This window comes from Lynx canadensis, chromosome E1 (genome assembly GCF_007474595.2).
Source record: "Lynx canadensis isolate LIC74 chromosome E1, mLynCan4.pri.v2, whole genome shotgun sequence".
NCBI lineage: Eukaryota > Metazoa > Chordata > Mammalia > Carnivora > Felidae > Lynx > Lynx canadensis.
This window is the reverse complement of record NC_044316.2, coordinates 27,903,499-27,930,924: the sequence shown is the minus strand read 5'-3', so window position 1 is coordinate 27,930,924 and position 27,426 is coordinate 27,903,499. Positions and strand designations below refer to the sequence as shown.

Sequence of the window (27,426 nt, the reverse complement as noted above, 5' to 3'; positions counted from 1 at the left end):
GAAACCTGTGTGGCTCAGTGGGTTAAGCCTCTATCTGTTGATTTCTGCTCAGGTCATGATCTCATGTTTCATGAAATCCAGCACTCATCTCCCTCCCCCCTCACCCCCACCTTCCAGCTCTGCACCAACAGCGTGGAGCCTGCTGGGAATTCTCTCCCTCCCTCTCTCTCTCTCTGCCCTTCCCCCTCCTCACTTTCAAAATAAATAAATAAATTTTAAAAACTTTAAAAATGGAAATGGTTGGGAGGAAGGAGTATAATGTTTTAGTCCTTTCTCATGGTCAAAGAAAAAATGAGTATTAAGTTTACTTAGAAATTAAAATGAATAAAAAGACCCAACAAAGCAGCACTAATATAGAGATTTTATTTAAATTGTATTGAGTTTTTACAGCACATTGCATGTTTGTCACAACGCAACTGCACAGTTTGGATTTTTGGCCACATCATGTCACTTACACCCACAAGAGCTCTGAAAGGAGTATTTGATGAATACATCTGAGCTGAGAGCCCAGAGTCTCTCTCCAAGGCCATGCAGTATGTTCACTGATGGGACAGTCCCTCAAAACAGCCACACGAAGTAGACAGATACAGTCTCCTCAAATGTTACCACCAATCTTACTCCCCCTGAAAATGGGCAGAGTGAAGTGCAATGAAAGTTAATTAAAAAGCCACTCGCAACTGGCAGTAAATTTTAATGATTGAGAAAATGCTTAGAATTTCACGTATCAGAGACAAGGAATAGTTTGTTACTTTTTCAATGATCTCAGGAATTTCCCAGACACAAATCTCCATTATTCAACTCCATTTAAATGAGAAAAAAAAAAAAAAAAAAAATTCTGCTAGGCTGACCTAAATACGCCAAAACTTTTTAGGTTACATCCATGACAAGTATAAAAGCACAGATGCTTCTCTGTAGGACTAAAGAAAAGGTCAGGACAAATAACAATTCTTGTTCTAAATGCAGATCCTAGTTATTTTGAAATGAAAAATTTTTTTCTAGGAAGTAACATGAAAGTAGCAGTTAGACAGACAGCTACCATAGTTTTAAAACAGGATAAGCCTAAGTGTAATTCACCTTTTATACACCAATGGATTAAGGAAAATGTATAAAGGAAATACTAGTGTTTTCATTATAGATCAAGGAGACTATATCTGTCCCAACCACAGTACATGGCTATATCACTGTATCTTTTGGTTAAGTGCCACTGGTACATATTAAGATGAAACAAAACAACAACAACAACAACAAAAAAAAAAACAATGTTTGGTCCAAATGGACACATTTTCTCTCCCAATTTTGGTATCAAGGCTTTATTCTCTTCTGTTTGGGTTCCATTGTTAAGTGCACAGAAATAGACAGCAGCATTTGTACTGAAACCCTCACATACCAAACAGCATATTCTAGGAGGTAAAAACCAAATGCTAAATTCTACCCTCAAGGTGTCAAGTGTTCAGGATAAGAAGCAGTGTGACCCAGAGGAGGCAGCAGCCAAGGGAAAGACAACATGAGGGAAGTGGGCAATGGAACAACAAAAATCCATTGTTTTGTTTTCATGCCAGGAGAGGATCAAGGTGTAACTCCTGTGTTAGCACCAGGACAACTAGGAAAAGTCAGGCGCAAAGGGCAGGGCACGATCAGCAAATATTTGACAAGGATCATTTCTGCTTTTCCCTTCTCATTCTTCACAGTGCATACCTCAAGAGCTGCCACTGAGTAACAGAGACGACTGCCTTCGCAGCTCAAAATAACTGATTTTTGCCAGGACTGAACATCAGCAGAGCTTTCCTCTGCTCCCAAGAATGTCTGACTCCTTAGAACTGTCCCTCTAAACTGAATATTCACTGATGTTGGCCAATAAGCCAAGTGAAAAATACAGCAAAACCTCCACTTGCTGAACCAGTCTTTAAACCAAACTCCACAGAGAGACAGAACTACTGCAACTAGAGGGAGTGCCTCTAAAGACTGAGCCTTCATGCACAGACACAGAGCACAGAGGAACAGGATATAGTTCATTTCAAATAGGATAGGAATTCCTATCTTGTATACTAAAATCTGCTTTTTTCAAGGTGGAGGAGAGATGGATCTGTTTATCACTTGGAGTTTGGTTATACTTATGCCTTTCTATTGCTGTTTGGGGCATGTATCACCAGGCGGTATCTATGAAATCATCATCTTGTGGCCCCTAGGACAAAAGCTGGAGTCACCAGCTCAACATTAAGCTTCCAGACTCTGGGTCTGGATCAGGACCATTACCCCAAGGTGAGGGTCTCACCAATAGAAGACCTCCTGCCAAATTGGAATTCCTCTGCTCCAGTCTCATGGTACCATGGAGGATTTCTCAAGACGGTATCTTTGAGCTCTGTTATTTCATGAGCCACACCAAGGAACCTTCAAAACTACACCTGAAGCAGATCCTCCCTTCAAACCTGCTAAAATTGGACAGGTCATCTCCTCTGGCATTCAGCTGGAAGCTGTAGCAATGGGTTTCTTCAGATGTTGGCTCATGAGTTCCCTGGCACGAGATACTTGGATGTGTTCATAACAGGAGTTACAGACGAGAACTGGGTCATAGAGCTGTTGATCAGGAATGGGCAGCTTCAGGTGGCAGCAGCCAGCACAAAATACATTCCCACAATTTCTGCCAAAGAACAAAGAGGAAAGAGCTCATCAGAAATGAATGATCCGGGGCGCCTGGGTGGCGCAGTCGGTTAAGCGTCCGACTTCAGCCAGGTCACGATCTCGCAGTCCGTGAGTTCGAGCCCCGCGTCAGGCTCTGGGCTGATGATGGCCCAGAGCCTGGAGCCTGCTTCCGATTCTGTGTCTCCCTCTCTCTTTGCCCCTCCCCCGTTCATGCTCTGTCTCTCTCTGTCCCAAAAATAAATAAACGTTGAAAAAAAAAAAAATTTAAAAAAAAAAAAAAAAAAAAAAAAAAAAGAAATGAATGATCCTCACGGCCCCTGAGTGGCTCAGTCAGTTAAACATCCAACTCTTGGTTTCAGCTCAGGTCATGATCTCATGGTTCATAAGTTCAAGCCCCACATCAGGTTCTGTGCTGACAGTGCAGAGCCTGTTTGGGATTCTCTCTCCTCTCCCTCTGTCCCTCCCCTGCTTGCATATGCTCTCTCTTGCTCTTTCAAAATAAACACTAAAAAAAAAAAAAAAAAAAAAAAAAAAACATGAAGGATACTCTAAAAGGCCGTATGTGAGTAAATAAAGAGAAAAGTTGGCAGAAAACAAAAGTAGTCCTTATAAAGATATCTCTATTTTCAGATTAACTCTATTTAGCTCAGATACACATACATCAATCACTCCTTTTTGAGCCTTACAGAATCATATAAAACATCTTACCGGCAATGGTGTCTTCGTTTGGCCAACCAGAACTCACAGTCACAGTTATAGCAATGTGATGCCATATGGTCTGGAACCCAGCGAGTCACCTAACAGAAGGCACAAGGAAAAATTCCAGGTCCTTGTCAACAAAGTAGAAGAGCAACATTGCAACAAGGAAAGCATTCCAGGAGAAAATGATGAGGTCTGTCTTTATAGTTGGTCTCTACTTGCCTAAAAAGAAGACACTCGCCCAAGAGAAGGTTCAGTTTATAGCATGTCACTCATCTCTGAGAAATATGAGAATTCAGTGCTTCACAAAAGCATGTATTTGCCTGGACATACCTCAGTCTCTTTCTTATCAACAGGTTCCCAGCTTGCTTCTGAAAGGCAGTCTTCACTGTGATCAGAGCCAAAATCTTCTATATCACTGCCATCGGACTCCTTCAAACATGTCTGAAGAAAGGCAAAGACATCAACACCATCTTCACCATCACTAACATGTACTGTTTCCTATGCATTAGGTACTATTCTAAGAATATTACATGCATGAACTTCTTTAATTCCTCCCAAGAATCATATGATGTATATTATCATCATCCTTATTTTACAAATAAGGAAATTAAACACTGAGAAAATTAAAAGGTAGTAAGTAGTAAACCTGAATTTTCAACGTTGTACAGTTGACCCTTGAACAACACAGGTTTGAATTGCACAGGTCCACTTGTATGCAGAGATTTTTCAATAAATATAGTATATTCCTATGAATGTATTATTTTCTCTTCCTTATGATTTTCTTAGTAACGTTTTCTTTTCTCCAGCTTACTTTATTGTAAGAACACAGCATACAATACATCTAACATACAAAATATATGTTAATTACTGTATTATCAGGCTTCTTAGGCTATTACTAGTTAAGTTTTGGGGAACTCAAAAGTTGTATGTGGATTTTTGACTACATGAGGGTTCAGCACCCTAACCCCTGCATTGTTCAAGGGTCAAATGTATTTTGGATTCAGACCTATGCTCTTAACCAATATGCTTTATCACAGCACGGACATATTTCTCTTTACATTCTAAACCAGAGATTCACAAACTATGGCCCACAGGCCAAATCTAGCCCACTGCCTGTTTTTGTAAATCAAGTTTTACTGGAAGACAGCTACACTCATTTTTATACGTATTGTCTATGGCTGTTTGTGTGCCGTGACAGCAGAGACAAGCAGCTGGGACAGAGACTATATATCCCACAAAGTCTAAAGTATTTAATATGGCCCTTTACCAGAAAGTTTGCTGACTCCTGTTCTAAACCAACACTCCGAATATTAGGAAGTTGTTAGCCCTGACCATCCCATCCCAGTAAGTGGGCAGCAGGCAAGTGGGAATGTGTTAACAGAAGGAAGGGAAGTGTCCGTGTTGATGACATGATACTGTGACCAAGAAACTGACTCCTAGAAGCTTCTTAAGAATTGTGGACCCAAATCTGAAGGCTCCCAACACAGCAAAGGTTAGATAGTCTTCATCATCTCTCACTTTGATTATTCCAAAAAAATGGAATGTTTTTTTTTTTTTTTTTTTTTTTAATGTTTATTTTTGAGAGAGACAGAGACAGAGCATGAATGGTGGAGGGGCAGAGACAGACAAGAGACACAGGATCTGAAGCAGGCTCAGGTTTGAGTTGTCAGCACGGAACCCGACATTGGGCTTGAAGCCACGAACCGTGAGATCATGACCTGAGCTGAAGTGGGAAGCTTAACAAGCTGAGCCACCCAGGCACCCCTGGATTATTCCAAAACATCTTAACCAGCCTCCCAACCTGCATTTCAAGTGCCTCATCCACTTGACACACCATTGCTAGAGTAGTATTCTTTTTTTTTTTTTTTTAATTTTTTTTTTCAACGTTTTTATTTATTTTTGGGACAGAGAGAGACAGAGCATGAACGGGGAAGGGGCAGAGAGAGAGGGAGACACAGAATCGGAAACAGGCTCCAGGCTCTGAGCCATCAGCCCAGAGCCCGACGCGGGGCTCGAACTCACGGACCGCGAGATCATGACCTGGCTGAAGTCGGACGCTTAACCGACTGCGCCACCCAGGCGCCCCTAGAGTAGTATTCTTAAAATACAAATCTGATGGGGTGCCTGGGTAGCTCAGTCAGTTGAGCATCCAAGTCTTGGTTTTTGGCTCAGGTCAGGATTTCACAGTTCATGAGTTTGAGTCCTGCATCAGGGTCTGCACTGACAGCATGGAGACCCTGCTGCAGATTCTCTCTCTCTCCGTCTCTCTCTGTCCCTCTCCCACGTGGGTACTCTCTCAAAATAAATAAATTAGCTTTAAAAAATATTTTAAAAAGTACAAATCTGGGGTACTTGGGTGGCTCAGTTAGTTAAGTGTCCGTCTTCAGTTCAGGTCATGATCTCACGGTTTGTGAGTTTGAGCCCCATGTCAGGCTGTCTCCTGTCAGCACAGAGCCCACTTCGGATCCTCTGTCTCCCTCTCTCTCTGCCCCTCCCCTGCTCACACACACACTCTCTCTCTCTCAAAAATAAACATTGAAAAAAAAAAATACAGATCTGATCATGATTCTCAGTGGCCAAAATCATGCTGCCTTGAGGGTAGAATCCACACAAGAAGGGATCTCGAGCTGACCTTTCCAATCCCTGTCTACTTCTCCAATATCAGCTCCCACCTCACTACCCAACTCCCTACCCAACTCCCTCCTCCATGGCCCCAGCACACCTGTACATGCATGTCTCACACATGCACACGTGCACACACACACACATACCCCCATCCCTTTGTTCGAGTCATCCCATCAGAATACTTACTGCCTCCATGCTTTTGAGAATGGTATTTCCTTTTCATGGTCCACCTAGCCAAATATGACAAGTTCTTCAGCACTCACCTCAAGTATTATCTTCTCAGGAAAGCCTGAGCCCCCAACACCTGATGCTTCCTTCCAGGATAACATTTAAAAAAATCATTCTAGTTGTCTGCTTCTCTCTCCTATAGACTGTGAGCTCCTTGAGAGCAGGGACTATGTCCTTCATCCTACAGACCAGCCACCTAACACAGTGGCACATAGCAAGTACCCAATGAATAAATGTTGAATGCATGGAAGGCTGGATGGAAAGAATGAATGAATGGATGGATAGCAGTGGTGAATACTTACAAAATCATCCTCATAGTCCATGGGGGGCTCTGCTGGAGGGGCACAGCAGTGACGGATATCCAACCTCATCTGAAGCTCACGCACCTGTCGGCGTAGCTGCTCTACCTCTTGCTTGTACCCTGCTTCGATTTGCCGTAATCTATGCTGAATCACATCCGTGGGAAAGGGCAGTCCATCATCATCCAGGTAGAGAGGAGGCACTGGAGAAGGGCAGCTCAGTGGAACAGGCTTTGTGCTGGAGACCTGCTTTGGGTGACCGGACAACCACATCCGGTTGTTTTTTCCCCCTGGACCAGTACAGTGTCCATTGGAATGACTAGAACAGACCGGTGATTTCACCCCTTCTCTCTGAGCCCACTGGCCCCCAAAGCAGGGCCCTATTGCCCGCACCTGCTTGTTGCTTGACCTTTTGCTGCAACAGCCATAGGAAAGCAGCCGCCGAGGGGTGGTCTCCCCACTTGGGAATGAAGTCACCATCCCTTGGAAGCTATCCCAGTTGGATCCTAAAAAGGAAAACTCACTGATCTGGCTCTGAGAAATTGGCTTTCGGGCCCATTCCAATGGCACTTTCCCAAAGCGAGGATTTTCCAATAACTGCCCATTCCTATTATTCCCTCTTTTGCCAGCGTATTCCTCCCTATGAATCAGATCGGACACAGAGCTGGGCTGTTCCTGGTGGGAACTCCTTGCCACAGACCCTGGGGGATCTTGGCTGAGGAAGTCAGTGCTTGGCTCCGAAGGAGTTTGGCTGGTAGCACTCAGTGGGTCGCAAAGGGTACCCAGACTGTGATCTGCAGCACATCCAGAGGGCACACCTAGCATGGAATCTAGCAGGGCCTGTTGGGGGGCACCTGAAAGGGAGTCCTGGGAAGACTCAGGAAAATCACAAACTCCATTCCATTTGTTGGAAACAACTTCGGAGAGTGTGCTGACAGCTTCTTTCTCAGGACAATGTTCAGGTGGCTCCTCTGTGCCATCTAAAGTCCTATTCATCTCATTGTAGGCGGGAGGGTCTGGAGCTGCTGCTTCAGTCTCTTCCAGGACTTTGATCTCAGGATCAGAGATGTTGCTCTTCATTTCCTGGGGCACTGCAGTATTAAACAGTTTGTAACTTGGAGAACAGCTTCTCTGACTCTTGAAAGGTTTCTTGCTCAAGTAGTCTTTCTGGCTGCTGGGCAGAGGGGAAGGAAGACCCATTTCTCCTACGGTCTGCTGAGGACCTCCTACCACAGATTCCACAAAGGTCTCTGAGCCCTCAGGACTGCTGTGCCGGGGCTCCAGGCCTACTCTGGCCTCCTGACAGTGGTTATTCAGGTTAGGGTCACTGGATGTGCGAGTCAGGGGGCTGCTTGTGTCACAGGCAGAAAGCAGATCGTCCATAGATCTGGTTTTAGGTAATCTGGAAAGACAAACACACCTCCAGGTCAGTAAATGGGAGCTACCTCTAATATGCAGAATCAGGCCATCAAAGCAACATCAAAGCTTGAGTTCCCAAGATACAACATTTAAGATTACAAACAACCAATGTTCACTGCAACAAGTCTACTCTGCAAAAAGTGAAGGACATGAACTCTGTCCTCCAGAACTGAGCATCTGCCCCCAACTTTTATCAGTCCTCACTCTACACAATCTCCCTGGGCGATCTTGACCACTCCCATGGTTGCAATGCTTTCTATGTTGATGCCATCTAAATTGACTATGCTAGCCAGGACTATACCTGAGCCTTAAATCTAATGTCCAACTACCTCTATCACACTCGGTAAGATGGAAGCAAGCCAGTTTTGGAGCTAGACAATACTGGTTCTGACAATGATTAGCCATATGACTACAAGAAAGTTATTTAACCTTTTAGACATGTACTATCATCCTCTGTAAAATGATCATCATAAATTATACCTTATAGAGATGCTATGAGGATTCAAACTATAGGCAGCCAAGAGCAAACTTACTAAGACTACACTCACAACTTCTCATTTTTACTGCCTTCGTTGTTAGAAATGATCTTTCCATCACAGTAGTAACCAGCACAGCCTTTTACAACCCCTTAGCAGCAGTGCATGCCTCAGAGTCCTAAGTCACCATGGAAAATTCCCCTAGCATAAAGCACTCAAAAGAGTTCTAGAAGCATTTGTGCACACCAAACGGGTAACAGACATTTTCAAGAATGTCTGATTCTTAAAACATTTCAAAAGTCCTTTGAGCAACGAAAACTTCAGGGAAATTTGCCAGGAAACAGTGGAGACTTAATTGGACTCCTATTTTCAGATGCCTCAGTCAGTCCAGCCCACACAGAAAAATCCCTCAAAGATGGAGTTAAAATATAGCTGATTTTTTAAGTGTTTGGTTTTTGAAACTTATGGGGGTTTTTTAGGTTTTTTTTAAGTGCTTATTTTGAGAGAGAGAGACAGAGAGCACGTGCACATGTACAAGTGGGGGGAGGGGCAGAGGGAGAAGAGAGAAACCCCAACCAGGCTCCAAGCTGTCAGCACAGAGCCTGACCCAGGGCTCAATCCTGTGTACTATGAGATATGACCTGGACCAAAACCAAGAGTCAGACGCTCACATTAAAAAAATTTTTTTTTTTTATGTGGGGGAGGGGGGCGGCACCTGGGTGGCTCAGTCAGTTAAGTGCCGACTTTGGCTCGGGTCATGATCTCATGGTTCCTGAGTTTGAGCCCCACCTCAGGCTCTGTGCTGGAGCCTGTTTCAGATCCTGTGTCTCCCTCTCTCTCTCTCTGCCCCTCCCCCGCTCATGCTCTGTCTCTCTCTCTCTCAAAAATAATAAAAAACATTTAAAAAATTTAAAAAAGTCAGACACTCAACCGACTGTGCCACCCAGGTTTAAAAAACACCTTATTATGTTTTTTAAGTATTTTTATGTGTGATTTTACTTTCGTGATCAATTTTGATTTTGTGTATGTGTATGGTATGAAATTCCAGGAAGGCAATGGCAATGGTTATGATTACACAGTCTCTGGAGTCCCATAGCCTCGGCTCAAATCCTAGCTTGGCAATTTTTTAACTATGTGACCTTAACTTCTTTCTCTAAGCCTCCATTCCCTCATCTATCAGAGAAAGGTAACAGTATCTATCTCTTAAAACCGTGGTGAAGATTAAACAAAACAATCCAGGGGCGCCTGGGTGGCGCAGTCGGTTGGGCGTCCGACTTCAGCCAGGTCACGATCTCGCGATCCGTGAGTTCGAGCCCCGCGTCGGGCTCTGGGCTGATGGCTCAGAGCCTGGAGCCTGTTTCCGATTCTGTGTCTCCCTCTCTCTCTGCCCCTCCCCCGTTCGTGCTCTGTCTCTCTCTGTCCCAAAAATAAAATAAACGTTGAAAAAAAAAAAAATTAAAAAAAAAAAAATAAACAAAACAATCCACTTCAAAGCACATCGCTCAGTACTTCCTACATTACTGCACTTACTATTTACTTGTTTCTCTCCTGCTATAAAAGTGCCTTGAGGGTAGCACTGTTTCTTATTTGAATTCCCAACACTGGCCAATCAAACAATTTGAGAAATGAGTAGTGAGCTGAAAATCTAACATCAAGTGTTCACAGCTAGGTACCAACTGAATGAAAAAGACAAGTGAGATTCAATATTTGGTGCACATTAGGAGCTCCTATAGATCTTCTAGATATATAGAAAACCAGACCCATCAAAGACCTATGAATGAGAATGGCCAAGAGTGAGACCCAGGCATCTGTATTTTTAAAAAGTACCACAGCTAACTTTGGTTCCCCCCCCCCTTTATTTTACTTTTTTATCATGGAAACTTTCAAACATACAAAAGAAATAGAAGAGTATGAAGACCTCCCATGTATTCTTGACCCAAATTCAACAGTATCAACAGTCTGAAAGCCTCAACAGCCAATTACTACCTACACAGAAGGTTTAATCAATAATGCTGGTAGAGACAATAATGCCTGAGGAGTTTAGAACAGAGACAACTCATCCAACAAGGGTGGTCAAAGAAAGCTACGTAGAGAAGGTAGGATTTGAGCTGGGTATAGCAGAATGTCTTGTACTTTAATGGAAAAAGAGAAAAGAGGGCAGGATATTTTTGATCTAGAGAAAGGTAGAACCAAGTCAGGCCAGCTGTTAAAGAAAGCATTTTTTTTTTTTAATTTGCATGCTACTTAGTCCTCCAAATCCAACTCTCCATCTTGAACTGCCTATAGCACACCTTCTCTTTGCTAATATTTCAATCCCAACCTGCCTGTATCTCCTCTTCCCCGAACTGACTCGTCTTCTCAACTTCCCAATGTCTTTAGGTTAGTACTAATATCCATCTAGTTTCTAGGCTCGGAGAGTCATGACCTTTGACGAGTCCTCTTCACTTCCACACTCCCACACTCAGTCACTCCATAATCTGCTAATGACTCCTCTTCAAGGATTTTAATCCTTTCCTTTTCCAAGGACTCTTCCCCTCATATCTGAATTACAATAGTGTTGGCTGTTCTCTGTGTCCCCAACTACCCAGCTCAGTGGTTCATTCTCCAAAAATCCCATGGTCACCAGGTCACAATGACTTCCTACAATGACTTCCTATTGACAACTGACTCAAACTCCTCAGGGAAATGTTTAAAGCCCTCAATGAACTATCCCATATTTCTTTCTTTCTATTCCTCAGAATGGCCCCTTCCTAACCCCTGCCAGTTCCAAAGAGGTTCCTCTTTTTTTCTTTGAACTATCTCTCATGTAGAGGTGCATGGGTGGCTCAGTTGGTTAAGCATCAACTTTGACCCAGATCATGATCTCATAGTTCATGGGTTTGAGCCCCATGTCAGGATCTGTGTTGACAGCTCAGAGACTGGCGCCTGCTTCAGATTCTGTGTGTATCTCTCTCTGCCCCTCCCCTGCTCACGTTGTCTCTCTTTCTCTCAAAAATAAACAAACATTAAAAAAATTTTTTTTTTTATTTTTTTTTTTTAATTTTTTTTTCAACGTTTTTATTTATTTTTGGGACAGAGAGAGACAGAGCATGAACGGGGGAGGGGCAGAGAGAGAGGGAGACACAGAATCGGAAACAGGCTCCAGGCTCCGAGCCATCGGCCCAGAGCCTGACGCGGGGCTCGAACTCACGGACGGCGAGATCCTGACCTGGCTGAAGTCGGACGCTTAACCGACTGCGCCACCCAGGCGCCCCAAAAAAAAAATTTTTTTTTAAACAAAACAACTAACTCTCATGTATCCAATTCCTTTGGACCCCTCTCCACTACTTATTACCAGGTATTCCATTCATTTGTTTGTTCATTTAAGCATTTACTAAAGCACCTATTATGTGCCAGGCCCTGCACCAGATGCTAGACAAAAAAGCCAAGGTTTCCTGCTTGGTCTTCCATTAAAACTTCTCTGAGTAAACAGTCACCAAATGACCCCTTTCTGACTTCTCATTTCTCTAATAGCTTTGAACTATACACATTCTTACTTGCTTGGATGCTGACTTAGAAATGTTCTCTAGTAGTAGTTCTCCTATGTCTATCTTATTACAGCTTTTAAAGAATATCTTAAATAGAATCAATATCTTGTATTTCTTTGGCCCATAAACCTAGTATTAGACAACTAGTAGGTTTAAAAAAAAAAACACTGATTGAATTGAAAAATTAGATATTAATTTAAGACAGTGATTTTTACACAAGTCACAGAACTTACTGAGAATTTGATAAAAAGTTCTGAGCCCTCTCCCTGGCAAAGTAAACTTATAAATTTGAGTATACTCAAATTCTGCATAGTTTGGGGAAAGAGGAAAAATCACAGAATTCTTGAAGCCTATCCCTGGGCAGCTGACCATGGACTCAAGACCCTAAAACCAGTAATTTATAGGGGCGTGGTTTTTTTTGTTTTCCTTTATAATATTCAACCAGTAATTTAAGCTATATTTTAGCTTTAAAAGTCTTCCACAAGGGGTGCCTGGCTGGCTCAATCAGTTAAGTGTCAGACTCTTGATTTTGGCTCAGGTCATGATCTCACAGTTTATAAGATCAAGTCCCACATTGGGCTCCATGGTGACAGCACAGAGCCTGCTTGAGATTCTCTCTCTCCCTCTGTCTGTCTGCCCCTCCCCTGCTCACATATGTGCTCTCTCTAAATAAATAAATAAACTTTAATAAATAAACAAATAAATAAAAAATAAAAATCTTCCACCAAGAAACAAAGATCATACATATCCTTTGAACCCAGCATTTTCATTGCTTAGAAATTTATCTGGCAAAAACACTAGCACAAATGCCAAGATACACATATAAGGTGATACTACTTAATTGTACACCTAAAAATGGTTCAGTTGATGGGGCACCTGGGTGGCTCAGTTGGTTGGTTAAGCAACCAAATCTTCGTTTCAGCTCAGGTTGTGATCTCACAGTTTTGTGAGTTTGAGCCCCACATCGGACTCTGTGCTGACAGCATGGAGCCTACTTGGATTCTTTCTCTCTCTCTCCCACTCTCTCTGTCTCTCCCCGGCTCATGCTGTCTCTCTCTCAAAATAAATAAACTTAAAAAAATTATTTAAAAAAAATGGTTCAGATGATAATTATTATGTGTATTTGACAACTGTTTTAAAAAACTTACACATAGTTAAGGATGTTATTTAAAGCACTCCCAGTAATAGTTAAAAAAAAAAAAATCACCTGAATGATCACCAGTTGGAAACTGGTTATATAAATAATGCTACACTCTAATTTTAGACTAACATATGCAGCCGCTAAAGCAAAAAACAGCAGCTTTACATGTGCTTTACAGGGGTGACAGCCTAATACAAAGCGGGCAAAACATTTTGCAGATCAGTATGCAAAATATGGTTCCGTTTTTGTATTTTATTTTGTTAAGGTTTATTTACTTTTGGAACAGAGCACGAGCGGCAGAGGGGCAGGGACAGAGAGAGAGAGAGAAAGAGAGAGAGAGAGAGAGGGAGGGAGGGACAGAGGATCCAAAGTAGGATCCAAAGCAGGCTCCGTGCTGACAGCAGCAAGCCCACTTGAACTCACAAACCTCAAGATCATGACCTGAGCTGACCTGAGCTGAAGTTGGCCGCTCAACCAAATAAGCCACCCAGGTGCCCCTGTTTTTGTATTTTAAAAACGTTTCTATATGAAAGCGTGGATACATGTATGTAAACATAAACATCAGGAAAGACACGCAAAGTGTTACCAGCCTGTGGGGACAAGGATCAGGGAGGGAGGACTTTCATTTTCTACTTTTACATCGTTCAACTTTTTCTAAAATAGGAACTTGTGTTACTCTTATAACGTAAACAACATTGACTGTACTTCCCCCAAATATTCAGCCAGAAGATAAACTTTAATTTTTATGTCTCCCTTTAACTTCTGGCCTTTTTGGCCAGGTGGCTCACCTGGTGAGCATCCAACTTTTGATTTTTGGCTCAGGTCATGATCTCACAATTGAAGGGATCGAGCCCTGCATTAGGCTCTGCACTGATGGCAAGGAGCCTGCTTGGGATGCTCTCTCTCCTCTCTCTCTCTCTTCTCTCTGCCCCTCCCCAGCTCACGCTTTTTTTTTTTTTTTTTTTCCTCCTCTTTCTCTCTCTCAAAATAAATCAAAAAGATAAAAACTTTAAATTCTGGCCTTTTCCTGTGGGAGAACATGAAGGCCATCCCTCTTCTGGAAACCCACTTCCCTGAGAATCAGATGCTTCTGGAAGTGCCCCATCAATGCCTTCTATCAGTGAACATAAATCAAGCCCATTCCCACAAACCTTCCTGAAACAGTCCTTTCTGTTCTGTTCTCCTGTCCTCTGCTTGGCTATGTCACAAAGGGTGAGAGCAGCTCCAGGAAAGAAGGTAACCAATCTTATCTTAGGAGAGGACCTTGAAGACACACAGAGTACACTCCATGCTAGCTGCAAGTCCTGGGCCAAGTTTCTCCTTCAACTATATCAAGAAGTTGCTTTTAAATATCTCATAAAAGAAGGAGAACGTTAGGCTAGACACAAAGCAGTATTGCCTTCCTGGTGGGGAGAGAAGAGAGCAAGAAAGGATCTTCTTACCTGTCCAGAGAACGGCCAGAAAACTCCTGGCTCTGAGCCACCGGGGAAAGGTAAAGATCCATGGTCTCTTCCCCAAGTGTACATGGAGACGATGCTGGCAAATAAACAGCTGTCCAGAGGTGTAGGGCCCGTACGTGACACACAGGATGCAGGACCTAGGGAAGCAGCACCATACTAGTGTTTTGTGAGCTGTTCCGGGTCCCTCTTCCTTCCCCAAGCTTTTGGCTCTACGTTCTCCCCACTGACTCAGCCTGTTCTCCTTATAGGTCTCGAAGAAGCACTGACAGGATAAGGGTTTGGACTTACCATGTCTGAGCCAGGTGTGTAGAGGAAGTTATGGAAGTTCTTATTGCCAGCTCGCAGGAGAGCCCACACAGAGCAGGTCCGCTTATAGATGTTGCGCTTCTCTCGCTCCCAAGGGTTGTTGGCCAGGAACGTGCCGTAGAGGCAGGAGTATGTGTGCTGCACCAGCTTTACCTAGAGGGCCAAGACAGCTTGCAACTGGGAGCCTCGGCCACCTTCTCCCTGACCCTGGCCACAGGCTTTAACTTACCAGGAATGCTTCATTAAACTCAAACAGGCAGGGGAACTGCTTGAGCAGCTGATGAACAGAATCAAGCCACTGGAGGAACACAGGGCATTGCTCATTTTGGTCCTCTGCATTCTCCTGGTGGCCACAGCGATCTCCAAACTTGTGTCCAAAATCCAGCCAGTCAGACTCTACTAAAACTTGGAAGCCCTGCAAAAAAGAGAGTCCAAGTACAGGGCCTTTCTGGAAAGGCTGGTATGCTACTCCCCAGGGGATGCCCGAAGCAAGGAGCTGGCAGCTTCAGAGAAGAGCAGAACCAATCCTACGACTCAAAGCCACCCATGGCCTCCACTGAAAGATCCCCAAGACAGATCCAGAGGACCCAACGCCTTCTCCGCCCCCCTTTCCCTCTGTTCTTTCCCACCCAACCCCACTCAATACCTCCAACGTCCTATAATATGGGTCCAGTAGTATTTTGGCCAGGGCTACAATCTGCGGTGTCCGGTCCCAGCCATCTGAGCAGTGCACCAACACAGGCCGGCCTTCCCGGTCTACAGTATTAGCCACAAGCACAGCTGCCTTTAGCATCACCGACAAGTGCTGTAGCCATTTGGTGCTCTCCAGTGCCGACAACCAGCTACGCAAGAGCAGAAATCAAGTCTGTCACCAAGGGCGCTGAGGATCCAATGGTCTCTTCCACCACCCATGGCCAGCCACAACTAATGAAGTCCCTAGGGAGGGCTGAAGCCAAGCGGTCCAGTCTGTGGCCTTTCTGCCAGGAGGTATCTGGCAGGAAAGGAAGGAAGACAAGACCTGAGGTAGACAAGAGACTAGGGACCGAGGGAGAACGGGAAGCATCACACACACATTTAGCCATTCTTTCCCCAGTTCTCTGTGTTCTTTAAGTAGGAGAGGATCCAAACAAAGGGAGCCCAGTGTCCTGTGGCTGTTCCAAAGTGTTGGCTAAAAAGCAGAAGAAGTGATCTTGGAACTGGCCCACTGCACCCAGGCTCTCAGGTCTCCCATACCTCTATACCCCCCAGTTCCCTCTCTCACCTCCTAAGAACTAGAACTGGGTGAAGGACAAGACAAGAGAGGATGGAACTGGGGCAGGGACCACCTACTTGCTGGGATCAGGCATCTGGCTACACACAGCCCGAAGGTACTGGAAGCTGTTCCGGATGGCATGGATATTGGCCATTCCCATGAACACGACCTCACAGTTGGGATAGTATTCTGTAGACATACAGAGGAGAGTGGAGCATAAGAGCATGTCCTGAAAACAGGCGTCCAGGACAAGTGGGCCAGGCTTCCTTGGCAGCGCAGACCACTTATGTCTGGATGCTCAGGAGCCATATACTAACGGTAGTAATAATGATGTTAATGACAAATGATAGTCCTATTACTACTAGCAATGGCAATACATAGTAAACTCTCAATATATAGTAGCTTCTCTAGCCAATAATTGTTATTATCATCCCCACTTGACAGATAAGAAAATAAAACTTAGATTAAGCAATTTAGTCATAGCTAGTTAAGTGGCAGAGTCCCGATTCCAAGCCAAGTGTTTGGCTCTTTCCACTGCACGAGCTGCCCCCAGGTCCCTCCTCACCAAAGCCACCCAGAGCACAGACTGACTGCAGACACTGGGGTAACAGCAGTACCTTCACACTCACAGCCTCCACCCTTGGCCCGGTTGGCCACAGCCGCTGTGTAGGATCTAGCATCCAGGATCAGCAGTTTCTGGGGGGCCGCTGTGCTCTCCACTCCAGAGCATGCAGTCAAGGAAGAATCTAAACATGTGGCAGGGAGCAGACCCTGGGTCAGCCAGCCCAGCCTCACCCTACCCTGGGACACTCCCTTTCAGAGGAGAACATACAACTATAGTCCCCTGCCACCCCACAGCTTCCCAAAGGGCAGGGACCCTGGCACCCTGTGTGTTGTCATCTTCTTCCCATCCTCTCACTGGGGACTCCCTGAAAGCCAATGAGACCAAGGAGGGGACCTGCTCCCCAGGGCGTAAGCACCACCCACACCTTACCGAAGTCAGTGTCACATGCCTCGCTGGCATCACTATTCCCAGTGCTGAGGGAGCCCCCAGTGGCCCTTGTCCCCGGGTCCAGAGCACAAGCTTTAGCGATGGACGTGACCAGATACTCATCATCAGCATTGCGCCAGCCCCACCAGCTGATCTCAGGCTGGCTGCAGCGGGCAATTGCAGCCCCATTGCGTAGGTGTCTGACAAAATGGAAGAAGCCATCATGCCCTTGCCAGTTGCAGCTCCCACCCCCCAGGCCTACTACCAAGGCCCCAAGAACTAAGATCTCCAGAGCCAACAGGGGCTACCAGTTCACCCAGGCCATGATAATAAACACCAAGAGCCCTTGACATATCTAGAGGGCTTTATAGTTTAGAAAGTGCTGTCATACACATTTCTCAAATAGGCTCTGTGTTGCCAGGGTGACCTTGACTTCTTGAATCTGCACAGCACCTGCTCCAGGTACAGACACCAGCAGGAGAGCAAGCCTGAGCCCAGAGCAGAACAACTCCAAACCTCCTCGCTACTATATGCCTCGCTCTATGTTAGCTATAATGTTCTACTGCAGGGAACCCGCAAGCTTTTTCAGACAGAAACAAACAATAAATATGCAGCTTCACAGGTCATAGCCAGTCTCTGTCATACATCCTCCTTTCTGGTTTTCTTGGTTTTTGTTTTTTTTAAAATAACTTTTTAAAAATATAAAAATCATTCGTAGTTCTGGGCTGTACATAAAACAGGCTGCAGGCTAGATTTGGTTCACAGGCGACAGTTTGCCAACTCTTGTTCTAATGCAACATTTTACACACACACACACACACACACACACACACACACACACACACACACCCTCCAAAAAAGAGTAAAGTGAATGTACTCTCCAAAAGCCTCATCTTTAGGAGAAAAAAACTGAGGCAGTTTTTGATTTGAAATTATTTCATTCCCTGCAGGGTGTCAATTCCCGGTCACCTAGGACAAATCTCCAGTTTTGACTCTTTCCTTATTGCATAAAAAGTATCCTCTCTACTTCCTGTCCCCTACCGCCTCACCTATACACAACCACCGGGATCCGCTTCCAGGAGCGGAAGGAAGCCACGTTCTCCAGCTCTTTGTCTGTGATCCACACAGGAACCAGCAGCTTCTGGGGGTAACTGGGGCACAATCTGCGAAGAGAACAGATGGGATCACCAAGCTTGATCTAAGACATGTGATGACAAGATCCCCAGAGATGGCTTTGTGAGTCAGGAGTCCTCCCCTCACAGAACCAGGGGCTGTGCCCGGCAAGGTCTAAGTCTAGATTGGTATTTTGGTTCCCCCACCCCTGCCCTCTCACTTGTAGTTGCTGTTGATGTGGGAGACTCTCCAGACATTCTGCAAATCAAAGCCCATCCTCGCGAGCTCAGCCTCCTGGCGACATCTTATGTGCTCTCCTGCAACACAGCCCCCACACCTGTCAGCATCCAACAGAACCATGGCCAGGGGTGGAGGAGGGTAAGAACCAAGAGACAGGAAATCTTCCAAAGAAAACAGCCTGGCCTTACCTGGCTGACATAGGTGAGTATGCTGGTCCTCCTCAGTCAGCCCCAGGCACCAGGCATGGTAGGCAAAGGCAAAGAGGTCTTCAGGCTTGGCAGGTCTCGCCGTGGCCCGGCTTAGCCGTGACAGCCACTCTTGGCACTGCTTGAAAGTGGAGAAGTGGCACCTGCCAGGCAAGAAGCGACAGAGTGAGATAAGAGGCAGGTGTGCACTGGGGCCATAAGGGTCAAAAACAAGGCCACAAGAAGGCTGTGGGGAGAGGAGGCTTTAAAGCAGGAGGTAAGGCATGGGGATCCTGAGGAGAACCAGGGATACTGGTGAATACCCAAGAGAATTTATCTTTTTGACAATTCTCTTCCCAAGAACTCTAGTCCTTGAGACATACTTGTACCTTCTAGTGGGGGGCCCTACCATTTCATTTCTCATATCAAATCTAAATGCTACCGCATGTCCCTGAATGTCTGCTATTCCACGTTATCTCCCATGACTCCTGCTTCAGGCAGGAAGTCCTGTTCACATCATTCCTGTCTCCTTGTTTCTTCACTTCTGCTTGATTATACCTCGTCTTGGCCAAGCCACATCCTACTGACACTCTGAAGATAGTTCTGGTCACAACTCTTTTTTGAAGCCTTCCCAGCTCATTTTAAGACCCCTTCCTCTTTTATTCTTAATATGCTTAGAGTATTAAACAGTATGTTTTTCCATAGCATACTGCCACTGTTAAATCCTCCTTCAGCAACTAGACCTCAACCTCCCTGAAGGCAAGGCCACTGTGGATTCTCTTTCTGAATCCCTACAGACCTGAGCACATGACAGCCTCTAAACTGAGCATTCTTTTAATAATCCGTGGAATCATTCCAGATTCCTCTTTCTCTCATATCCAATCTGAGAGCAAATTCTGTCATCTCTACCTTCAAAAATCTGACCATTCCTCACCAGTTTGACCACCACCACGCTAGCAAGGCCATCATGCTCTGTCACTTGGCTAACTGCAATAGCTTAACTAATCCCTCGGCTTCTGCCCTTGCTTTTGCCCCCAACTCACTTCCATCTATTCACAATATAGCGGCCAAAGCAATTCTATAAAACATTTAATCAGATCACATCTCTCCTTTGCTCAAAACCCTGCAGTGGTTTCTCATTTACCTCAAAGTAAAAGCCAGTCATTATGACAATGTGACACCCCCCCTTACCTCTCAGATCTTACATTCCACCACCCTCACCCACATGCACTCCACTCCAGCTATACACTAGCTTCCTTGCTCTTCTTCCAATATGCTAGGTATATACCCACCTCAGGGCCTTTGCACTCGCTGTTCTCTCTCTCTCTGGCACCCTCTTCACTCAAATATCCACATGGTCACTCTCTTTAGGTCTTGACTCAAATGTCACCTTTGCAATGCAACCTTCTGTGATCACATTGTTTAAAGCTACAACCTTCACCTCCACAGCACTCCATATCCCTTTTACCTGCTTTATTTTTCACCTTTCATTTACCATCATTTAACATATTTTATTCATTATTTACTGCTGGCTATCTCCCCGATGGAATATAAGCTCCATGAGGGTAGGAAATTTTGTCTCTTTGTTCCTGCTGTATCTCCAGTGCTTAGAACAGTCTGCCATAGGGGCACCTGGGTGGCTCAGTGGGTTAAGCATCCAACTTCGGATCAGGTCATGATCTCGTGGTCCATGAGTTCAGGCCCGGCATTGGGCTCTGTGCTGACAGCTCGGAGCCTGGAACCTGTTTCAGATTCTGTGTCTCTCTCTCTCTCTCTCTGACCCTCCCCCATTCATGTTCTGTCTCTGTCTCAAAAATAAATAAACGTTAAAAAAAAAAAAAAAAAGAACAGTCTGCCATAGAGGAGAGTACTCAATAAGTGTATGTTAAGTGAATTAATAAACGAACCAACAATAAAGTGCTGTATGCTAACCCTAGGTGCTTTCTCATACATTATCCTATTTAATCCTTATGACAACCCCATGAGCTATGCATTATCCCCATTTTTCCAGGTCAAGATACTGTGGGTCAATAAACTGACCTCCCAACCTAGACAGGGCTTCTACCTTTTCTTCCAAATGGGGAAAGTGAGGCAGGATTTTTCCTTTCTTGCTGCAGAGAAACCCTGCATCAGAGAGGCCTGGGCAAGACTAGGGCCAGAGGACCTGCGTGCAGCCCCATTGTTCTCACCTCACCACTTTGGAGTCCTTGCAGGCAATGTGCAACTGGAACATATCACGGCTCTCTACACTGTCAATCATCCGGAGGGGGACCTTCAGAGGAAGGGCAAACGAAAGCTCAGATCCCCACTCTCACCCCTCCTCATGCCCACCCCAGCCCAGATGCTGATATATCAATACTAGGAAGGAAACCCACATTTACTGAGGGCCAGTTAAGTGCCTAGGAACTGTGCTGGGTCCTCTACATACAGGGCCTTAATTAATAATCACAAGAACCCTGCAAGCCAAGTGTTTTCACAACAAACTATTAGGGAAGAAATTGACCTGAGTAGGGTGACTTGACCAAGGCCACACGGTTGGTAAGTGGCACTCTTCCAACAGTGCCACTGCACCCCTTAGAAGGGCCAGGAACAGAGTAAAAGGAAAGAGAGAAGAGGGGATGGAAGAATAAGAGACAGGCAGAAAGACAGACCTATAGCTAGGAGAACGAGGCAGGAAAATAAAAGGTTGGTGAGAAAAAGAAGGGAACCCCAACTGTTCGGAGACACGATCAAGTAGAGCATTGGAACAATCCCACCTTGAACCAGACAGGGATTCTACCGTGGTTGTGGGAGAACAAGACAGGAACTCACGTTGATGACAGAATCTTTAAACTTGATATGCAGTCGGTAGTTGGAGATGGCAATGAGGGCATCAGCTGCCCGGCCCAGGAACTCCACTCCCTCACCCTGCAGCACTGTAAAGGGCACCTGTTGAAGGGCAGAGGAACCCTTAGTCCAGAAGTGAGTCACCCCTCCATTCCCCTCCCCAAACCCTGATCTGTGGGATTCCCTCTGGAAAAGCTGGGCCAAGGCAGAACAGAAGAGTCCTCTCCACGGTAACAGCACCAGGCAACAGCTGTACAGGAAAGCTGCCTTTCCCTCCCTGGGGCCAAAGGCTCTACAATGCACATGTAGACAGATTCCCCTCCCTCCAGAGACCTGGAAACAGGAAGCCAAAGCCCAGAACTAGATTCCCTTGGAGATATTTTTTGAAGGGAGGGAAAAAAAGGTGTTTTTAATTGGGCAGAGAGTTCAACCCACCCTGGGCCCCCAACTCCTCCTTACCTGCAGATTCTCCTCCTCTTTCACTAGTTCCTTGGGGGGAAACAGATCCTTGGCTTGGATGTACTCCAGGCTGGGGGGCCCTTCCTCACCCTGTGGGGAAGGCCTCAGCCCTAAGTCACCAGGCTCCATTTGGCCCATTAGGTCTCATTCTGCTCCCCTCCCCTCAACAAACCGGGATACACCCCATACACACTTATAAAGGTTCTGGTCACCAGAGGAGAGAAAAGAGGCCTGGCTTGGTTGGGACAGGGGGGTACTCAAGCCTATTAAGCCTAAGGGAAGAGTAAGGTCCAAAGAGGACCTGGGAATCTGCACTCCTCAAAAAGAAGCAGAACCAAAAAGAACCAAAATTTCCCAAACGGAAGAAGAGAGAAAACTAAGAAAAAGACTAATGTGAGGGTAAGACAGAAGTGAGAATGGGAAGTGCTGCCCTGAGAAAAAGGAACCAGGTGTGGTTGCTGGTTTTAGAGATGAGAGGGAAAACAGGCACCTAAGACCACGACCTGTCAATCTGGTGGGTGAAGGAGACAAAGAGGAGTGGGTTGGGGGATTCAGTCCCAAGCCTCTAGAGGGCCTTCATGGTTGCTTTCAAAAGGAGGATGTCTTTTGGAGCTGAGCTTATCTTCCAGTTAGGCCCACACTGCTAAAGAGCCCCCACCACTTGCCAAGCAACCTGCCCTGCCCCCTGATCAGAGGGGAATTCCTAAGGAATAACCACAGCAAGCAGAAGTAACTCCTCTCCCAACCACCAGGGAGGGGTAAAGAGGGGATCCACGCACCTGGGAGAAACCGGGAGACCCAAGGAAGGCCAGGGGAGAGAGAGAGGAGGCCTGGCAGCCACCCACGAGGGATGGGGGAGGGGGGCGGTGAGAGGGGAAGGGTGGGAACATCTGAGAGGACAGATGGGGGAAGCTGGGAAGGAGCATTAAGCCAAAGGGGGTGGGGGAGGACTGGGAATGATGCAGAGGTACAGAGCCCTGCAGAGGCAGGGAAGATGGAGAAGAGAGGCTGTCTGGGGGACAGTCAAGGAGAAAAGACTGGCGTGTCAGGTGAGGGTTGGAGTGGTAGAAGGGGGAGGGGACTGGAGCCAGGGGAACAGCTCAGACATTCTGTGCTCCCCGACCTGCCCCCCTAACATCCCAGCCACATCCCACATCCCCATGCAAGGATGCAGCGGGTGGGACCAAGATGGAGAGGTGGAGGTAAAGGGATGTACCCCTGCAGGGCGGGGCCTGGAGATCTGCAGTCAAGGGCAGTGGCTCCGGGGCCAAGATGGGTCAAAGAATTTCCATCCCGTCCTTCCACATCCCCCGGCACCCGAAGATGAAAGCAAGTCCAAGAAAGAAAAGGGAACCACCCGCCGCCCCCCGCACCCCCCCCCCCGCCCCGCTCCCCTGCCAGGGGCCTAGGGAAGGGGGATGGGCGAAAATCCGGAATCTCAAGGGTTGGCCCTGGGCGGGGCTGGGGGTGCAGCATGCATTAGGACCCCTGGGCCCCCGCAGGCGAGGCCAACACTTACGAAGCAGCTGAGCATTGAGCAGGAGACGCGGGCGGTCAGGCTCATGGTCGCGGGCGGTCTGGGCCAGCGCACATGTCCCCGGAGCCGCTGCGCTGCCCGCCAGTGCCGGGCGCCCGCCGCATCCCGGCTGCGGTGCCTGCCAGGGGCAGCCGCGGCGGCCAGGAGGCGAGCGCGCTGGTAGCAGGGCCTCCGCGGACTCCCGCGCGCCTCTCCCCTACTCTCCACAATGGAGCGAGCCCGGCTCCGCCCTCCCGCACGAGCGCATAAGAGAGGGGAGAGACCCAGACCGCGAGAGGAGGGATGGGGCGGAACCTTGCGGCCCCGCCCACAGTTCCAAGGCTCCTCCCTCCTCGGAGCCCCTCCGCAGCGTGCGAGGGCGTCCTCCGGGGAAGTCTAGGGGCTTTTGAAGTCTGGGGTGCGGGACTGCCCCCAGATAGCGTGAAAAGGTAAGGCAAGACCTCCTACATCTTTTCATTTCCCATATTCCCAGGTGAGCCACCCCACACCCCCCTTTTCCCACTCCATCCCCATGCTCTCCCCACCTTGAGTTCCCTCAAAGCCTGTTCTGAATTCTCAAAATGGAGCTCGCCTACCTCCACCCAGTGACCTTTCCAGTTCCAAGGCTTCTTCCTTTCCCTCCCAAACCACCACCCACCATGCCCCTGTCCATCAATGTCCTCCCATCCCCTAACGTCACTAAATCCCGTTCCCTTTTTTTTGCCCCTTAGAACGTACACTGATCTATGCCAGTTAGTCACTCCACACTCCTGAAAGGGAAGTTCTCTAAGTGTTTTATTCTAAGACCCCTGCCCAACCCTACTCTTTAAGCTCCACATCCCTCTTGTTTCACATCCTCTGACATCTGGGTAAGAAAGTCTTTCTTGGAAAAGAATTTTTTAGGCTGGGAAAGAGAAGACTGGAACTGCAGACCACAGAAGCATGCAGAATAAAACTTGAAACCCGAGAGTATGGAGGGAGTTGGGTAGAGGGCCGAGGAATAGGGAGCAGTGAAAGGCTCAAAGTGCCACCAGGAGTCACAGAAGGAGCTGGTGAGAATCCCACACTTTCCTGTGCCGGGTTACTTTCAGAAACCAAGGCTTTGGTTTGGATTTGAGGGCAAGGGAGGAATAGGAGAAAACCTGACATTGCATTAAGCATCTACTATGAGCCATACATGTTCCAAATATTATCTCACTAAAACCTTTCAGCTCCCCAAGAATTAAGCCTTATCCTGTTTTACTGGTGAGACATCAGGCTTAAAAAGAAAGTATGCCATTTACCTAAGCTATTTAAGTGGTGGTGCTAGGATTCAAAATTAAACTAGGCTAACCCTGAAGCCAACAGTCTATTCAGGGTATTACAGAAAAGAAAAAGGAAAGGGGCTATCAGTTGGTGGGGACCAAGACCAGCAAGCTTTCTAAGAAGATACCAGAACAGTACCGCACACACCACATACCCACATGCCTAGGGAGGGAAGGAGAGAGTCCTCTCACCAGCTGAATTCCCTAACATGTCCCTAAGTACAGAAGATACCTAAAGGAACTGAAAAGAGCAAGGGCCTGGTATGGGCCAGGGCCTACAATTCTCCACTCTCTTCTCATCTCACTGCTTCCTCTCCTAGTTCTCAGGGATAAAGTAAGGGGTTCCCTGAACTTGAAGTGAGACAAGGGCACTTACAGTCAGTGGAAGAGTATACAGGATCATTACAACCCCCTCCCTAACCCATCCCCAGCACAGCCCAGTGATATTCTGGGCATCTTGAGGCTGCTGTCCTGCTGTATATCCAGTCAGCTATTGGCTGCAGTAGCTTAAGAGACAGCAGCACCTTAGAGCTGGAGAAGCCCCAGTGTTTTGGTGGAGTCACTCCTGATACAGGACCCACAATATCCAAGGGGCCCACTAGGAAGTACAAGAATCTTGAGATAAAGGAGGCCTGGTTTTTCAGGCCAGAACAAAGAGAACAGAGAGCTTCCACCAGGGACCCAAGAAAAGCAAGAGAAGGGCCATTATAAAAGGCTAAGAGTGCCAGTGGTAGGTAGTGTAGGGAACGCATGGCATAGCATGTGCAAAAAAAGACTTCTACAGGCTCCCTGTCCCAGGGCCATATACTGGCTGATGTTTTGCAATCTACAGAAACCCTAATTTATTTCCAGCACAGATGAACCCGTTTAGGAGCTGAACAGAGTAGCCTGGAGCTCAAGGTCCAGGAGGGGCAGGGCAGCTTCATGGAGAAAGACAGGACTACAGAAAACACAACGATCTGAGGAAAGGGAGAGTACTCACCATTCTACTGTGGTGAGGGTCCTGGCTGCCTGCTTCTTACTGTAAGAAGACAGAGAAACATAGGATTCAAGAGCACCATTAATATTACCTTAGAATCAGCAAATGCCACACACCTACTCCGGACCTCTAACAGAGAATCTCACAGACAATCCAGCCTCTCCACAAGTCCCCATGCCAGACAGAGGCAATGCGAGCTACATGGGGAGAAAAGCAACAAGTGATTCTGCAGGGCATGAAGTCAGTTACAAAGTTCTGGAGCAGGAATGAGTGTCATCCAAGATTATTCAGCAAAATTCAAGAGTCCTGATTCTGAGACCCGAAGGAGAACACTCCAAACCCTATTCTTTTTGGGAGAGCAAAGGAACTTCCAACTCTGAAACGAGAGGCTGCACAACCAAGACTTACTTCAGGCCTTGGTAGGGATATGAATCCACAGGAATGCTCTGCCAGCCTCTAAGTCTGGGAGTAGCACCCACCTGACCTGTTTACTGGGGGCAGAGTCCAGAGCAGAGGACAAGAGGGAGGGGACCACAACCTGTGAGCAGAAGGCAGCGGCGTTGGATAGGTCCTGCTGAGTGTACTTGACACCAAGTGGGATGCAGGATTGTGGGAGGCCACACACAACAGGGACAGAATCAGGCCAGTTCAAGGCCTCCGAGTCAGTACCTGTCAAATGGGCCTAAGCAACAGAAATTCAGGATGGGCCTCCTTGGCCCACTTAGGGAGCCAGGCCCCGGTTTTACTGACACTTTCCTTCATGCCTGCTATCCGAGCTCAGAAGCAGTCCAGCAGTGCCCTGCGCAAGTCTGTGGGGATAAAAGCCTCCATCTGTGGTGTTGCCCGCCTCCCTGATCACAGCCCACCCTTCCTCACGGGGGAGCCAGCAAGCGGCAAGCCAGAGGTGCTGCCTCACCGCCCACTGGCACGCAGCCTCAGGGAAACGGAGGGAGGGAGGAAGGGAAGGACAAGGACCAGACCTGCGATGCCCAGGGCTCCCAGACCAAGGGGATCTGGCCCCGGGGCGAGGGGGGAGAGGGGAGGCGGGCCAGGCTGGCAGAAGAGCCCAGGTGTCCAGGTTCTAGGGGCGGAGCCTAAAGATTCGGAGGCGGGGCCCCGAATGACAGAGGGCGGGGCTCATGAAAAGCGGAGGGGCTGGGGCGGGGCGGGGCAAGACGCAGTCGTTGCGGTTCCCAGACTGGCAGTGCACGGGGCACGGTGACTCACCCAGGCGGCGTCCGCCCGACCCTCCGAGGCCGCGCTCTCACCACTTCCGTCTCCCCCAGCTGCTGAGGCCGCGCAGCTTCGACCCCACCACGGTGCCTCTTACCCCAACCAATCGTATCTCCGGTCTGTGCGCGCCCTGGCCAATAGCCACACCAAGTCCCGCCCTGCCCCCACCACGCAGCCGCCGCCCTCACTCTTCACTCCGCTCATTGGTCGAATAGGGCAGACGCCCTCCCAGCCTTTAGCCTATCGGGTGTCGGAAGACAAGACAGTACCTGGGAGGAGGAGGTGCGGCCCCGGAGAGGAGGCTCGACCAATGAGAAATCACAGCGCGTCCCTGCGGCAGCCAATGGGAGAGCAGTAAAAGGGGGGCTGCTGGCTTAGGCTCCAGGGGCCGGAAGTGGGGGGTGGCTGTCGCCTACTGGTAGCGCAATTGGAGGCGGGGCCTGGTAGTGGCCCTACAGCCACTTCCGGAAACGACCGTGCTTTGGGTGTAGTTCTCAAATAGATC

The 27,426-nt window shown here is 47.3% G+C and overlaps 1 protein-coding gene across 3 annotated transcripts; it reads right to left on the bottom strand.

Moving 5' to 3' along the window:
* Positions 1-343: 343 nt before the first annotated feature.
* MTMR4 (myotubularin related protein 4) lies at positions 344-27,015 on the bottom strand. Of its 3 annotated transcripts, XM_030295674.1 has the most exons (19): positions 26,916-27,015; positions 25,692-25,730; positions 21,890-21,979; positions 21,416-21,532; positions 20,794-20,876; positions 18,608-18,768; positions 18,400-18,496; positions 18,116-18,229; positions 17,070-17,266; positions 16,693-16,821; positions 16,153-16,264; positions 15,470-15,665; positions 15,053-15,238; positions 14,806-14,976; positions 14,500-14,654; positions 6,498-7,896; positions 3,673-3,783; positions 3,349-3,437; positions 344-2,638 (listed from the first exon to the last, which is right to left on the bottom strand). In XM_030295674.1, the coding sequence occupies exons 2-19, from the start codon at positions 25,692-25,694 to the stop codon at positions 2,461-2,463; spliced, it is 3,588 nt and encodes a 1,195-aa protein (XP_030151534.1). In that variant the 5' UTR covers positions 25,695-25,730; positions 26,916-27,015; the 3' UTR covers positions 344-2,460. The 3 variants fall into 3 exon arrangements, with proteins under 3 accessions (XP_030151534.1, XP_030151533.1, XP_030151535.1); XM_030295673.1 differs by lacking the exons at positions 25,692-25,730; positions 26,916-27,015 and adding an exon at positions 23,409-23,505; XM_030295675.1 differs by lacking the exons at positions 20,794-20,876; positions 25,692-25,730; positions 26,916-27,015 and having other exon boundaries at positions 21,890-21,977.
* Positions 27,016-27,426: the final 411 nt, after the last annotated feature.